This window comes from Fistularia commersonii, chromosome 26 (genome assembly GCF_037954325.1).
Source record: "Fistularia commersonii isolate RoL2024-O1a breed Wild chromosome 26, RoL_Fcom_v1.0, whole genome shotgun sequence".
NCBI classification, from domain to species: domain Eukaryota; kingdom Metazoa; phylum Chordata; class Actinopteri; order Syngnathiformes; family Fistulariidae; genus Fistularia; species Fistularia commersonii.
In genome coordinates, this window is record NC_141309.1 from 5,676,383 (window position 1) to 5,693,468 (window position 17,086).

A 17,086-nucleotide genomic window follows, 5' to 3' on the forward strand; every position below is an offset into this window, starting at 1 on the left:
AGTACAGTTGGGAACAACACACGATGGCAGAGAATAACAGCAGTGATAGGAAAATGATTTAGGGACATAATTAACTGTCAGAAACTTATCTGTAATTAAGAAATTTAAGCAATTTACAAATGGTCAGAGGACGATCATGTTATTGTGTCTTCTTTCTAAAAACATATATCGGCTTTACAGTTTTATTTTTTTGGAGTTCCTCATTGAAAAATTTGCACAACTGTATCATTTTATCGTTAGGTATGCATGACCAAGAATCTGTAGTGGGCGCTCTCCAACAGGAAAGATGACGCATTTCTCTTCATCAGTGCAGCCTTGCCAGAAAGATACAAGCAGAAAATTAGGGGACACGATTGCAGAGTGATTATCTAGTCTCATGCACTAAAACAATCCGCTGCGCTCTCTAAAGAGCTGAAGAGTGAGGCAATGAGACAAGATAAGCTGGGAGAAGAAGAGGTGCTAAGGAGCTGAAGTCCCTGGAGAGTTAATAGGAAAAGCCTGGCCTGGGAGAAAGGAAAAAGCAAACAGCAAGGGAAACCTTCAACTGAAGGGATAATGATATATAGAGATTATAAATTCATTTAATAACTAAGCTCTGCAGCTTTTTATAGTCAATGACAGATAATGCAATATAACAAGTAAAAAACAGACAAGGGGTTGGGATTCAGGTTTAATTATATGTCGCGATACTTGAACAGTCATGGGTTTTATGCAAACGTTTCAATAAGGAATTGTTCACCGAAACACTTCCTTTTAACACGACGCTCCACTGTCTGCTGAGGTCGCAGCTCAATTCACTCAAATTTCCATCACGACCATTTGCATGCTAATAGACAACAGCGTCAACAGGATGTGTGTGTGTGTGTGTGTGTGTGCGTGAGTCACTCTGAAACCAATGGAGTTGCACACATTAGCATAGCATCACCTTCGATCAGCCATGTAACTCTTATTTCGAAGGAGGTCTGACGATGAAGGCATCACTGAATCACATCCAGCCAACAATTGTCTCTGACTGCCATTAATTGTCTGACGCACCAGCAAAGCAATGATTTAGCTGGAGTTGGATTCCAAATATCGTGTTGTTTCTATTGCAAACAGAATGCAATAGAAAGGAATATTTGGCTGAAGTAGCCAAAGGAAGTGGGAACTGAGGAAGAAAAAAAAACATTTTGGGCATCTTTTAGTTAGTGCGCATCCTGTTTAGAAGCTTAAAGTGGTACTGTCTTGTGCAAAGACACGCTAGCACGAAGCATGGTTTTTTTATGTTGCAGAAGGAAACAAATATATTCAATTATCTGAGTGAGGACAGGCATTTTACTCAGAAGTAGAACTGAACCAAAATGTTAAACTTGCAACTCACAAGCCACTTGAGCAAAATAAAGGGGTCAGAATATCCCATCATTTTATTTCTAGTTTAGTTGGATCGACCAGATGAGGTTTGGAACATTTAAAGCGGTGAAGAGCAGCTGCTCATCTCTTGTTTGGTTGAAATACTGGAAGAAAAATACGAGCCATTCAGGTGAGATGCAAGCTCGGGGCAATTTTAAGGCGAGGCAATAATGGGTCATTTGCTGCAGTGTCACATGACTGCTTGAGGAATATCTATGAAGCGTAGTCGTAGTAAAGATACAGTTTAGATGTTTTGCTGAACTTTTCTGCTGTGGTAAAATTAATACGCTAACTGAACAGAATTAGAGAATATTTCTAAAACTCTGAAGATGAAAGAGACCGAGTGATGACTTCATTTTTGTAGTCTTGCCGAGATGGTGACCGACATTTTGCCAGTTGACAAAATATATGGCACCCTTGGTGCATGGTATAATTATGTTGTTATAAGTTTGTTGAAGAAATGAGTCCTCTGAATAGGCTTTGAAACATTATATTTATCCAATGATCTGGCACAGTCTGAAAGGAAAGGTCTAATGTCATTCCAACCTAAAACCTCCCTTTATCAAATATAATATTAGTGAGGATTTTCTCTTTCTCTCTCTCTCTCTGTAGTACCTTAATCAGTTTCAAAATCCCAAGTTTGTCTCATCAGAGAGAGATGTACGGGAGTGGTAAGTATATCCTGTTCGTTCAATGGGAATGGGAGAAGGCGCAAATATTATCCTTCTTCTCATATCTAAACAAGTGTCTGATGTTCATATATATATATATGTATGTATGAACGACTCTCGGATATGGTTTTATTGGTTTTCCAAGAAAGGAGTTTTTTTTCCCCCTTAAACATACATGCTGAGGACACATTGGTATGAATATGTATATAAATTGTAAGTATAGCTCGAGATATCCCTGCAATGCTTTGAAAACGGTTTCTTCTTTCCAAGAATATTGGTCTGTTGCGGTGGTTTTGTATGCCTTCTCCATAGATTAGCAATCCTTTACTGGGCTTCCTTTTTTTTTTTCTTTAAACATGAACTTTTATCGTGTTCCAGGCTGACCCTGAAGAAGATTACATTTTCTATTGTATTTTCAAAAGCTATAGAAGAGCGATGCCATCTTTTGTTGAGGCGGCTTAAATCATTCCCTGATAACAGCCTGCAGCGATCCACATCAATTGTGTCAAGATTGCCAATCCATATCCAAACAAAGACGATATTGCCCTCTATTATTGCCTCTAAACTTGCCCATGTATCACTGCCTTTGTTCCAGTGCCAATAAGCTGGCAGGCCATGAGGCATGACGATTAGATCGCCTCCATTCTTTTTACTCCTGCTTGGTGGAGCAGAGGAATGACTTTCTCCCACTCGGTATCTCATTGACAGACGTTTCTCTCGCTCATCTTTTACTGTCTCTTCGGCGCTTCATTTCAGGTCCTCGCTGCAGACGCCTGTTTCTTTCTAAGACTGGCTTGCTTTCTCTCTCTTTCCTACTCCAACCCTCTTTTCCTCTCTCTCTCTCTCTCTCTAAGGGCTTGCAGGTGGCTCTTGCTGGCTGGGTCAGTAACCAGGGGAAACTGGGGAAGAGTTCACTTCAATAGAACAAATGGGAACAAATTGATCCACTTTCACTGCTGTTTTTGTGATGCCATTTTAGTTGCAGGCTAAAGACTTAGTGCTGTGAGTTTAAAGGAGGTCAAAAGGCCAGTGTAGCAGAACGCCCGAAACAACCGTTTGGAATGACATAAGAAGCGAGATATCCGATTCAAATTCGGAGCGTTTTCCCCAAACATTGCACATGGTTCGAGCCACACGGTATGACTACTAAAGTGTGCATGCGTCATCTGTTTAACAAATTCAAGGCAAAAAAAGGCATGCAGGTGTCACGCCAGCATTTTGGTCTCATTGAAATAGTTGAGAGGGCATCCTGAACTATTTAAGCAGTGATATTTGGGTATAATCCCCCGAATCCTGATGATACACGAGGGCCCAAGTTGTTGCCTTAATGCGACCAATATTGTTTCACTGAACAATTTTCCATCCCTCCTACAAGCGTTTGGACAATGAGATCATTCTAACGACCCCATTATTTTCAGCGTTTTACTATGCAATAAAACAGTGCTCCAGAAGAACAGAGGCCTGTGTTCATATTGCATTTTTATGTGTCATGTAGTGTTAGGGTTGAAAGGCCTGAAAAATTAAAAACTGTTGCACCATATTTGTATGACAAAAATGTATTAAATTCTTTGATCAACTAGCATCACCCAAATTTTATAGAGCTTGGGAGGGAATTTATTAGCCTACTAACTTTCACAAAACGTCTAACTGAATCATGTGTGGGTCAAAGTGCCGACTGATGACATAAAATACTAAAACACCTCTTCAAAAATTAGGACCCACTTTAAATCTATATCCAACACCAGACAGTCTATATGATGGGGGGGGTTAAAATTTTCTTGAGTAAACAGACAACGATTCCTTGAGGGATATATTTCTGTTTGGTTTTCACATGTAAGTTTGTGACAGTTTTTGCACAACAATATAGATGCCCTTCGGTCCCGGCCTTTTAGAGAGGAGACATGCGTCTCTCTGCCTCGATATCGGCCAAAAAAATTCAGCAACTCATCTAAATAAATAAACAGCACAAGGGACAAGATGAAAACAAAAGTATTTTGGGAAAGTCCATTGTGGATTTCCCACTGTCAACAGTCTGACAGCTGGAGGCCAAAGATGAAGTGTGTGCAGGATACGATTTGTCAGTGTTCATTGCAGTAGTTAACGCATACAGCACATCATTAACATTCAGAGTTATAAACTTGTTTTTCCTCTATCATGATAATGGTTTTTAATAGATCACATATATTTATCCAGGAAAGATGAAAATATGATTGGAATCATAAAAAATGGGCAACAGAAATGAACCCAGTGCCTTTTGGAAAAATGCACAAGCTTTCGACTAGACATGCTTAGAGCAACCGAGCCGCATTTCTCTTTTCCTTACTGGGAACAACTGAAAAAAATTAGACAGGCACTCAGAGGGAAAAAAAGAAAAAAGATAAACTGTGTGGACAGAGACCCCTGCTCGCTAAAACACTGACCTATAAAAGTAAACTGACATTTTATTGTGTCATCACTGTCATTTTGCATTTCTCCAAGAGGATTAATCTACAGGCCACACCTGGCTTTTCATTTTGCTCCACATGTCTGGCTTAACTTCAAATAAGCAAGAGCTCTCAATTAAAACTGTCTAGAAACACCAAGCTCCTGCAGCAAAGCACTCCACTCATTTATTTTATATTTTTATTTTTTCCCTCCTCAACAACTCTCTGCATAAATTTGAGAAGGACATTACAAGAAAAAAAAGCCTAGCGGTCAAATTGCTGTTTACAATGAACTTGCAAGTTGCTATGAATACATTTGAAATTAAGCAAACCGAGAATACTTGAAATCTTTTCAGACCACAACAGTGCGGTGCTAAAATAGAAAATTCCGACGAGCCAAACCCTTGGAAACGTCTGTATGTGAGTCATGAGCGATGTGAGCAGAGCTGTCCAAGGTGCAGGCACTGAACAGCAGGAATTAAACATCAGTAAGTTTTTTGTTTTTTTCTTAAATGCTGATTTACTTGTCACAAAAGAACTCACTGTCATTCTGAGACTTGTTTAATTACCGGCAAAAATATCGGTATGCTTTACAAACTGCTTCTCTTTTCTTTAACCCAAAAAGATTTTTATGCACAGAAAAATAATCAAGAAGGTCTGTAATGATTTCATAACATATTTAATGCTTTCTTTTTTGAAAGATAAAATTTAGGCATTATAACATAGACAGGAAATCTCAACCCCGGTGGCTTCGCCAGTCATTCACTACTCCTGAAAAATAATTGTTCTTTGAGCTGAGAGGCCATTGACGTCGCCATTAGGTGGGTGCCATAAAGCGGTAATCTGCACAGTTCTGAATCACCATGCGTGCCAATAAGTACGTAAATGGCGTCTTTGAATGCCTGTATGATAAATTAACAAACATATCTGCTTATAATGACAAAACCTGACTGCAAAATATCATTACGGGTAAACCAGACTGTGGCTTTGGGGTTCACATGATGGCACCAGCACTGGCAAGTCCGGAGTTACAATGACAGCGTAGCAAAGTTGGGGGGAAAACACTTTACAGCTCAGCTACTCTGTGCTACACCATTTCCTACATTTGGTTTCTCTCATCCATCATTCCTCTCTTCAGCTGCTTTTCTCTCCCCTTCTGATGCAATAGCCGCCCTCCCTTGTTTAACCTCTCCTCTCTGATCTAGTATTCTAGAATCTCGAAATCTCAGCCAGCTGGCATCGGCACACAAACCCTCTCCTCAGCTATGGCATAGTGTCAGGCCTGAGAGAGAAACCAAACGGGGACAGGGAAATACTAAGGTCACGGCAACAGCAGAGATAGGAGAGGTTTAGAAGATGTTGACGTTTGTCAGGTAAAGATAGCCAATGGACATAATGAGCGTCATGATAGAAGAAACAAAGTCCTGGGGGACAAAGAAATTATTTAAAAAAAAAAAAATTCTGTTCTTTCTTCTCTGCCCATTTCATATGTTCTTTTTATATTCAGAACCGATCATTATCATTCCACAGCAGCCAGTGCGCATTCATAAGCGTGCACGGCTAAAGATACAAACAATCCTACATGTGCTCCAATCCACAGATACGCACACGAGCCCGCGCTGCAGTTTTTCTTTCTCCCCCCCCAAAACCAGCAAAAATAAGGGTATCTCAAAGTTTCATTTCATTGCCTATTTCCGAGCATCTAGCAAGAGAAATAATAAAGCCAGTATCAGCTTTATGTCAGGTGCACAAAATGCAATTTTCTTTTCCCAATTCTGATTTAATAGGGTTCTCATATCATTTTTGTTTCATCGCATTGCCAAGAAAAAAAAAAAAAAAGAAAAACCCTGGTGTTTTGACAGTGGTAAGACCTCACTCCTAAATAACTATGTGGTATGTGCTCAATATGTGCTCGCTTCCCCTCCTAAGCCGGCCAAAGGCACCACAATTTCCTTGCATTCTATGAAGCAATGAAGCAACACGTTATTTTCCATGCACTGAATTGTTTAAAATCTTTTTGTTTCTCGAAACAGTGCCCAAATGATTACAATAAAAAAAAAAAAACGAGATAGTTACTCAGCTTGTACATTTTGGATAATGTTAGCTATCCCGAAAGAAAAACAAACTCCTTTCTCTATCAGCCAAAACAAGGAGATTTGTGACCAGTGAACAGAGTGATAGCTCCCGAGTGGCTTCTGTTACTCCATTTTCGTTTGCTTCAAATTCTCTGTCTCGAAAGTAAGACTTGGCGGCAACTTAGTGAAATTCCCGAATACTGAGAAGAACACATAGTTTACGACACCGATGTCCTCTCTACGGCCAGGTTTTACTTATTATGCAAACATATTTGACTCTCATAAAGGAATCGCAAGAGTTTCCAGACCGCAGCCACCAGACAGGCGACCACTTCACATTTATATACTGCTAAATCTAACAAAACAGTGATCCTAAAAAAGAAAATCTCCACTGACAACTGACCTTGTATTTGAAGGTGTCCCATCACCTTGATGTGATCCCTTTGTTTCTTTCTTCCTGTGTTAAAACTACAAGCGTGACTGAAATCTCTGATATAATTAGAGAATCTCAATCTTCTACCTGCCACTCACAACTTATTCCCACTTAATCAGTAAAAGCCTGTTTAACCTCCCTCGCCTTTTTAATAAGAGACATCATACATTCCTCTCTTATCTCATGTCTCATTACTTCATCTCGCACAACAGCTGCAAAAGTCTCAATTCCTAAAGGAACAGCTCACTTTAAAAAAAAAAAAAAACATTTTTAACATGTTTTTAGCAGAGATGTCCGCGGCAGCATCGCACGAATGTCTGCAGATATCACAAGTAGAAGCATTTTCCAAAAAAACACATCCTCGGTCACCTTGGTTTGTTTGAGTGTGTGTGTGTGTGTGTGTGTGTGTGTCACCACATAGTCTTGGTTTGTACATAAGACTGGCTCCGGATCAGTTATGCAGTGGCTTTTTGGCCAGTTTGAGTCACAGACATTTGACTTAAAAAATGCTGCATTCCAGGAACAAGCAAAAAGATTGGTGCTTCCATATCTTGCAGTGGCCCTGCTGTTAGATAAGATCTCAGAAAAAGGATATGAATTATCTACCTGTCTTTATATTCATATCAATCCACACTGGACCCTTTACAATACGCTGAATTGTTAAAACAAACAGTTAGTGGGAGAAGTATAAAGTTCAAGCTTCATCAATAATGCAGGCAGGGTTTGATGACCTGATGCACTGACACAAGGAACACGGACAGTACAAGAGGAAGGGTTTACTTGAGGTGAAACTTTTAAGGGGCCAACGTTTCCCAATACATAAAACCTGGGAACAGCGGTTCTGATTTACGAGCTTCATATTAGAGTATCTTAAATTTCATTAAATATTATAAAATACTCTCAGGAATACTGTTACTATGGACGATTGTGGATGGTTTTCCGGGCCAAAGGATTTCCATGAACAAAGGGGAGAAGGCTGTGTTTATATGGTGCAGTGTATGACAAAATAAAACATGTAGGTTAAATATTTCTGAAGGTTGTTTGAAAATGAATAGCAGATTCATACATGAAACAATTCTTGCCATTCAAATTAGTTTTGGGATGCACAGAAGGCCCCCATCATTATTTAGATATGTAATCATTTTTAAAACCCACTTAGTTAATCTGTATTCTGATTTTAAGCGACATTAATATCTCCCTGGTTGATTGACTGCCACCAATCAAAAGGCGCCTCGAAGGAAAGGTAAACAATTATTCCCCGCTGAATATCTGGGCTTCTATCTGTGTCTCAATCTTCCAAACGGTAGTGCCACAGATAATGCATGTGTTTCATTGCATAGTCTGCAAACCAACTGCGTCTGTTATGACTTTGTCCTATAACGGCACGTAAAATATTGTACACTGTTAACTCCCAGTCACCTGAGATCATTCGTGCAGATAATATTAGCACACATGCTCCCGCACCACCGGCCATACTCATGCATTCAGCAACACTCATTGTGCAGCTGCGATCTGGGGTTACGCGGCGGATATTGAACTACGCTGACTTACATGCAGATGTCGTCATGATAAACTGACCATATAAAAATATATATAATTTAGCCCCTTATTATTGTAGTCTGTCGGTTTCAACCAGACCCACTGCCGGCTGCTGCTGCTGGATGGTGGCACCACATGATGTTTCCACATCTTGGTGTTTCCCAGCCTCTCAGCAGTGATCAAATAGACAAATTCACGCATAGCCGAATATTGGTGTACTCAATTTACTTTTGGCCATTATTAAATGAAGTACGGCTTCTTTAGGTCTTTCCTCGTGCTGCGGCTTGCCAATTGGAAGATTGTAATTCAGCCACTTGACCTCAAGTTAAGTCTGGAAAGCCTCGTTCCTCTGGCCACAAACAAGTGAGCAGAGACTGTTTTATGGAACTTTGAAGATTAAATATTAACTTATTTACAGTATCGAATAGATTTTCAACCACAGTGTGAGAGATCAGCAAGTGAAATTATTCAGTGATTATTCAGTGAATGCAGATTATTTGTCATTAAGTATCTGACTCAGCTGGAATGAAAGGGCAGAGCTAATAAATCCTCTTCCACTCAACTAAATGGGAGCTGTATTAAAGTGCAGTGGTGAAGCATTTCTGTTTGGTGGTGTGCCGCGGGTTGTTGTTGTTGCTGTTATTTTTTTTCACACACAAAAAAAAAAAAGAGTCGTTCCTCCAAAATGGTTGAAAAACATTGAAAGATATCTATCTACTGCCCAGAGGCTGAATATGTTTTTCATAGAATATTTTATGAAAACACATAAAATGTATAAAGAGACCTAATATTTGAAGAATAGCGTTGTATTTCAAGAAAATATTTGGACATACTTTTCCTAGTTTTACATTTTGAAATCTTTGTTTTAAAATTCATAATCATTAATTGAGGACAGTCAATACACAGGCACATTTTTAAAGATGCATAAAACATGTAGCAAATGGCATTAATACAGCCAGTGTTATTTTACTATACACGCTCCGGTCGGCGATTCGATCCCTGCCTCTTTTTGTCTGTAGGCCGAAGTGTCTTTGGACAAGACACTTCAACCCCAGTTGTTCACAATGGTTGAGTTCCGCCACCATAGCTGTGTGAGCAAGTGTGTGAATGTGAAGTCCGGTGTTGTCCATTTACCATGCTGTAATAAAATATGAACTCTGTATCTTGCAACCAGTTTTTTCCTATTTTTTCGCTTCTTGGTATTCAGCAGCAATGAACTTTGGTCATGAGATAAACAGGAAATTCAATGTTCAGTGCTCCATTCTTAGGCAATATAATGTCATCTCAGACACCTCCCTAAGCAAGCATAATTTGTCAATGAGGACCATGAGACACAATTAAAACCTCATTTAACAGAAGTCCAACAACCCAACGAGAACACTTTGCCTCCGGTGTCATTGCAACACGTACAGTGTTAACTGAACACACAAGAAACAAAATCTGTGACTTACCTTTGGCTCCATGGAAATGAAACTGTGACGACCACGACTGGACAAAGTCGATCTCTTGATGGTGCGACTATGGAAGAAGTGATAGTGGTCTTTAAGATCCCCAATCTGGAATGTACAGAAATTCAAATTAGATGCGATTGTATGTACTTGGTGACCTATCTTCATGTCTCAAATCCAAATTTAATGCACCACAACTCTGCAAAAAAAATAAAAACACGTGAATAATCAGTTGGAAGCACATTGGAATCTGCAGAGGTGTTTTAATTCCCCTTTTGGATTAGATATCAGTCACACAGCATATAAATAATATATATTTGTGCATTTTTGTTGCCGCTGTTGTTTAACAAATGGGACGGCAGGTAAAAACAAGTGCCTTAAATTACTACTCAACCCTGAAAACAGCACATAGAGCAATTTGTCAAAGTAGTTTTTTCTTCAAACTGCCTGATGTATCCATCAGGATATATATTACAACAAATATGCAAATAGGGCTGAAGGCTGACTCTCTAGCAAATGCCAGAAGTGATGAGAAAGAAGTTGATCTGAAGACAGACAGAAGGCAAGTTGCTGGGAGGTGATTAATTTTAATAATTGATAAAGACAATACAATCCCTCTGGATGATCAAACCATCATGGCTGCCAGGGATCCTGTGGTGTGTCACTGATCTATGGCCGAGCTCCACTATCACAGAGTTAGATCAGCTTTCAATGCAATTATTACGCAGACTAACTAGAAGCAAAAGTGGCAGGAAAGGCAAGCAGGAGGTTTTTTCAACAAACACTGGCCAAATTTATACAGAAAAACGGCCGGGTATTATAGGCAGGAATGAGTCTGGATGCTTCTCAAGACGTAAACAGGTCCGAGTGGACAGAGGAGGTCTGATAAGTGTGTAACATCTCAAATTTGTACTGCCAGTGGCAGGCCATCCTTCAATCTTGAGTTTTGCTTTTTTTTCAAGTCTGTTAAAGAGAGGAGCACTGTGCCACAGTTCTACCTGTTTATCCATATTCAGAGTATGGAGCCAGAGAGCGGATGCTGATCTGTTGGAGGAGGTGAAGCTTAGAAAAACTAAAGAATGTGCGCATGGATATACTTCAGAATCCATGTGTGCTAACATCTTGCAAGATGTTCAGAAGATACGGCCAAAATGTATAAAAAGAAAGTAGGCTCAACAAAAACTGTGTCCACAGCTGTGGCAAATGTGCATAAGCATAGACTCTCCAGAATATATCCATACTCATGAAAACAACATAAATGTAAGTAAAATTTACCAAAAAATAATTTGGTGACTTTGTTTCACAAAAAAAAAAAATAGAGAGCAAAGAACCTTACTTAACTTCCTCAACATTTACTGATTTGGCAGAAAAAATCTGTGGTTGACACACAAGTAGAAAACAACCGGCAAGATTTTACAAGGTGAAACTTGTCTTTACAAGTTGCACTGAATTGTCAAAAATTATTGATCTGAAGATAACTTTCTTGATGCTGAACATATCTGTTTGTTATATTCACAAAGGCACCCTGTTGGACATTAACGTCACAGGGGTGTTGACTTTTCATGGATGCAGGGTACGTGTCTCCAGTAGGGCATCTAAAGCCGTCCACTTAATTCTTAATAAAAATGTCAGATGAATTGAGAAAAATAATCTTTTCTGAGGCAGCATTTTATTGATTGTGTATATAGATTTAAACATGGAATATCAATCAAATTTTAAAATAGGAATATGTCATTCCTATATGTTAGAGCTGAATAAGCCCTTGAAATCCGGTTCCATTTGGGCTCCATCAGTAAAATAAAAATAAATACCTGAGTAATTTGAAGAACAAACTTTGTAGCATTCTCTCAAGGCAAAATGAGACCCATCTCTGGACTGAACGACTAATTTAAAGAAAGGGGAGCAATAGTTTACATTTACGATTGTAAATGCACTTGCCAAACTTCAAAAAAAAAAAAAAACATTGATTTACTGATGTAAATTGCACCTCAAGCAAATAATCTGATGATTTATTTTCAATGCGAACAAGTCCGGCCCACTGCTCCGGGTCAGGGATCATCAGCCTCCCTCTCAGTGGCTCTAAGACGATTCCCAACTCTTCAAAATAACAGTTTGAGCAGATATCTCCGTCTGGGGCCTTGTCAGCTGATTTAGACTCAATTTGGGCCACTGTCTTAGTCTGGGAAGGGGGCTCCATGCTTAAGAGGATTACCCAGAATTCCCCTACGAGGTGCTCTCTCACTCCATGCCAACTCTTTTCATCCATCCATCTATCCATCTATCTATCCACTCTTTTTTTTTTGCTCCCTCCTCCTTCCATCTCCCAGTGTGTGTGGTTATCTTTGTCCATTCTCCTCTTTCAACCCTGTCAAGAAGACTATATTGTCCTTCTGTCGCACATTTTCCCCACCCATCCCCCTTTCTCTCCCCAACCATGTCGCTTAGATTCACGACGTGAATTTATTTTAACGCTTTGAAGCCGTGTCATAAAATCATCGGAAAACTGTCCAGAGTAAACACACGATAATCTTGCCGGACAGTTTGTCCACGGACGCATCATCGACCTTGATTCCGATCCATCCGTATAGCCATTCGATGCCGCCAGGCCTTTCATTCAACAAGTCGGGACGGACGTCGAGACGAAACGCGCTGATAGTCACGGATGTTAAAGTTCACATTCGGAAACCAGAGCATGGGAGCGGCTCGCAGCTGACCCCCAAAAACCAGGAAGTGAAGTAAAACTTTGGTCTATGAGGTGTCAAAGTCCAATGAAGGCTCCATATTGAGATGGAAATTAGGGCGAACGGTGGGGGTTGGGGGTGACACTGCCCTCCACATGGGAATTCCTATGGGGGGCTAGTATGGAAAGTGGAGGGGGGAACTCCACACATTAGTTCCCGTCAAAGAGAGGGGATAAACGAGGCCATTAAGGCTGCTCTCTGGGGAGTATAGTGGGTGGGCAGGCTGGATAGGCGGGGAGGGAGGTTGGGGTTCAATAGCTGTTGACTAGGCTACCCCACAACAACCTGTCAGAATGCCCCCCTCTGTTACACACTGTTTTCGCGTCAAGCGCTAGCAAGTGCAGCCTTGAAAGATCCGTGTATTTTGGTCACGATACCGAGGAGCGTGTGTGGGGTTCACGTTTGCGTGACGTACATCCTTTGTCCACAAAGCACACAGGAGATCTCTTTAAACTTTATCAAAACACACTTTCGAGAGAAAAGACAGAGACTTCCTTTTGGAACGGCGAGGGTTTCTGTTGATTAATAAAGTAAGAGGGAACGCTCACGACACTGCTCTCCTGTCCGAGGGGGTTTCATTCAGCCAGGATGTCGAGGATTAAGGCCTACGAGTTACAGGATGTTTGAGAGCAATGGCTTTACCAATTTCAGAGAAGGGGGAAAAAAGCTCGGCCATCAAGATAATGTTAAATACGGGGAACAGTTATAGCGCAAAGACATAATGACGTGAAATTACCTCAAAGGACTGGGGAACATCTAATCCGAACCCACCGGCTTGATGGCCAGAGTTGGGAAAATGTGTGTGCGTACAAAGGGCGGGAGTTATGCTTAAAAACGGTAAACTTATGACGGCTGTCAATCCGTTTGAGAAAAGGTTTTGCGACATCCGCGCAGAAACGGCTTCACTCCGATCAGCTGTGAGCCGAGTCTCTACCTGCTGTCTTCTACGTTGCCGGGCGGTGAGGGATGGAGAGGAAGCAGGCACTGGGATATTTAAATCATTTGAGCTATCAATTATACATAATTATATACGTCGCTCCCATTTTGGTTCAGAGTGGTTGAGTGTGCATTGGTTTCAGTTTTTTATTCAATGCAACTTTTTTTCCAAAGTGGCACAAGAAGGCATGGGTGGCAAACGCACTGCGTTCAGTTGCTCAGGAGCAGAACCAACAAGGAGCTGAGCTGAAAGTGCCTCCGCTGGCCTGATTGCGATCTGAATCGTAATTAGAATGAAATAAAATAAGACCGTTTTTGAGGAAGTCTGCAGAAAACCATCTTATTTAAGTTTAATCACAGCGTGTGCGGTGGTGAGGTTGGGGCATCCTTGCAGGTAAGTGGTTTGGAGTACCAAATTAGGATAAATAAGACATGCAACGGCGTGCAATAGTGACCATTAACGCCGGATCCTGCAGGGGAGGGAGGTTGAGGAGGAAGGGGGGGGGAGGTGAGTCTCACCCGGGTGTCAAACCCGCCGAACACATGGGAAGCCGGACAGAAACCCGGCCGGCCTGCAGGCACCTGTTGTACCGCCCGGTGTGTTCGCGGGAGGCAGAGAGAGAAGGGAGACACCGAACCGGACACGGTTTTAGAGACCTTGTTCATGACCTTTGACCCCTAACCCCACCACCACCACCCAGCTCCAGACACACATGGTTTGCCAACAAGCTGGAGGATAAACAACCATGAGAGTTTAGCTGGTGGGGGGGGGGAACAACCAAACAGAACCAAGTCAGGGTGATGAAGAGGTGGACCTACCTGTCCCATGTTCCTGTAGCCATATTTCTCCGCTATCCGGTCGGCCACCTCGGGTCCCCCGGCTATCCTGACCGCCCAGTGGTTGGTGTAAATCCGTGCTTTGCAAGGCGGAGGCGCGAAGCAGAGCCCCAGCGCCAGGACGCACAGCAGGCTTCTCCTCCAAGCGGCGTTGCGGACCATCTTCCCCCCCCCTTTATCCACTTTTCAACGCAACTCCTCTTCTTCTTCTTCTTCGTCTTCTTCTCCTCCTCCTCCTCCTCCGACCAGGCAAACAACCAAACTTCTCTCCTCCTCGCCGCGCAGGACTCTCATAGAAACCCCCAACTATCCGGGGAGGGAAGGAGGGAGGGAAGGAGGGAAGGAAGGAGGGAGGGAGGGAGGGGGGAGAAAAATAAAACACGGAGAGAGAGAAAGAGAGAGGAGAGGGAGAAGGGGAGAGGAACGGAGCCCCGCAAGACGGAAAAATCTACCTTCTCCTCAAGGCTCCGTGTTCCACATGGGAGAGCTGGAAGTTTGTGTTCGCGTCTCAGTTCTCCTCTCTCTCTCTTTTTCTCTCTCCCTCTCTCCTTTCCACGGAGGAGGTGCTGCTGCGCGCACCCGGGTGCGCGTACACCGGCGCGCCCCCGCGTGTGCGTGAGGGGAAGCTCCTCAATTTTTTTTTTTTTTTTAATTATAATTTCATTTTATTTATTTATTTTTTTTTATTTTGATTTTAGGGTTCTACGTGACACACAAAAAAAAGAACTTGGATGTCGGCAACGCCGGGGTTGTTTCATAGCCGGGGAATCAAACCGAGGCCTACCGGGGCTTCCCTCCAGAGATCCGCCGGGTCTTAAAGGCACTCAGCCCCGGGGATCGCTGCTGACCGCCCGCCAGACAGCGCGGAGGAGGGGGGGCGGCCGGCGGGGGTCGCCCCCTTCTGCTAAATCAGATTTACTTTATTTGAGGGGAAATTGTTTCTTTAATAAAAGATAAGATAAGATTTTCATTAGACTTTGATTCCTCAACAGGGAAATTCTATCAAATAGTAGGAATCAGAAAAAAATATATACAAACAACAATATAAGCAATATGAAAAACTATATAAAATATGAGAGAAACAAAAGAAATGTCGTAAAAGATAAGATAAGATGTTCTTTAGACTTTCATTCCTCAACCGGAAAATTCTATCAAATAGTATAAATTAGAAAAAAAAAATATACAAACAACAATGTACAGATTATGAAAAAATATATAAAATATGAGAGAAACAAAAGACATGTTGTAAGAAATAAGATAAGATTTTCTTTAGACTTTGATTCCTCAACAGGGAAATTCCATCAAAAAGTATTAATTAGAAAAAGATATATACAAACAACAATATAAGCAATATAAAAAAATATATAAAATACAAGAGAAAGAAAAGAAATGTAGAGCAAAACAAGAATGAGTTAGTTGGATAGTGCAAAAAGAAAACCACGTTTTTGGGATGCTTGTGAGCAGTATCGGCACTGTGCTACATGCAGTAGAAGTGTTTTTGTGCTTGTGGTGTTAAACAGTAGCAGCTGCAGCAAAAGGCACATGATAAATGAAATGATATGAGTTTCTTTAAAATTCTAAAAATGTGGAAGTATTGTAGCACAGCTCAGGTTTGCAATAGGCAAAAAAGGCTCTCTAAAGGAGGGTCATTGAACCACAACAAGCACGGAAAACTTTTTCACAATGCCAACAGTTATGCCTAAATACAGCACGGCTTAGTGCATCACATAAGTACAAATATGGGACACCTACACATACAATTGGGCTTTTTAGAAATAAGCCATGCTCTTACAGCAAAGAATGCTGGTAAAGAAGTAAATATACAAGTAAACATATCGTTCCAGTGTGTTGCACTCTATTAGAAATGGATGTGGGAGCGATTTGGTGTCAGGACAAACTGGCTTGGAAGCCAGCAGGAAGAGGAATGGAGGCCTTTTTAGAATGCTTTATTTCTATTTAATTTGAATTTTTGGCACTGATTATCATCAAATGACAAATTAAAAAAATGAAATAAAAAAGCACCTAAAAGACTTGTCATGCACTCATAGAGCAGTCCTACCATCCAACACATGTAAATTCACTCACACACAAAAAAAAAATCATGGTTTGAGTAATGACTTGTGTGCATACACTTTTTTTTCTAAATTTATTGTCATCACATTTACAAATCTAGTTGTTTCTGTGATTTTACACCTTTGTGATGTTTTTACAGGGAAAGCCGGGTTGATGTAAACTACACCGGCCTGATGTAAAGTACATGACTGGCAGTGAGAAGAGTGTGTGAGTGTGTGTGTGATGGAAGGGGTCTTACCCCCTACATTCCCTCATAAGAAATCCATCAGTTAACAAGTGGATGCATTACATTTAAGAAATGCCCCCCACCCCACCCCAGCCCATCCCACCCTACCGCCGCCCCCCCAAACCTTGAAATCCGCTGCTGAATGCGAGCCTTGTCGGTCTCCTGGGCAATATTGACACAGACATACCGATGTAAAGTTAGGCAAACTATGACCTCGACCTCGGTCACCGTCCGATGCGAAACAGGCGGGTGTAAGCAAAAAGTAAGAAGCTATCGGAAAGGACGCGCCAGGGGT

General features: G+C 41.3%; 1 protein-coding gene across 3 annotated transcripts in view; it reads right to left on the reverse strand.

Moving 5' to 3' along the window:
* The window catches only part of pcsk5b (proprotein convertase subtilisin/kexin type 5b), an 82,874-nt gene extending 67,051 nt beyond the window's left edge, over nt 1-15,823 (reverse strand). For 2 of the 3 annotated variants that reach the window (XM_086173650.1, XM_086173648.1), the window contains exons 1-2: nt 14,475-15,823; nt 9,982-10,086 (exon numbers count right to left, since the gene is read on the reverse strand). In XM_086173650.1, coding sequence (XP_086029776.1) covers nt 9,982-10,086; nt 14,475-14,654 — 285 coding nt within the window. In that variant the 5' untranslated portion in view covers nt 14,655-15,823. The remainder of the gene's footprint in view (nt 1-9,981; nt 10,087-14,474) is intronic. The other variant, XM_086173649.1, reaches the window with a different exon arrangement.
* Nucleotides 15,824-17,086: the final 1,263 nt, after the last annotated feature.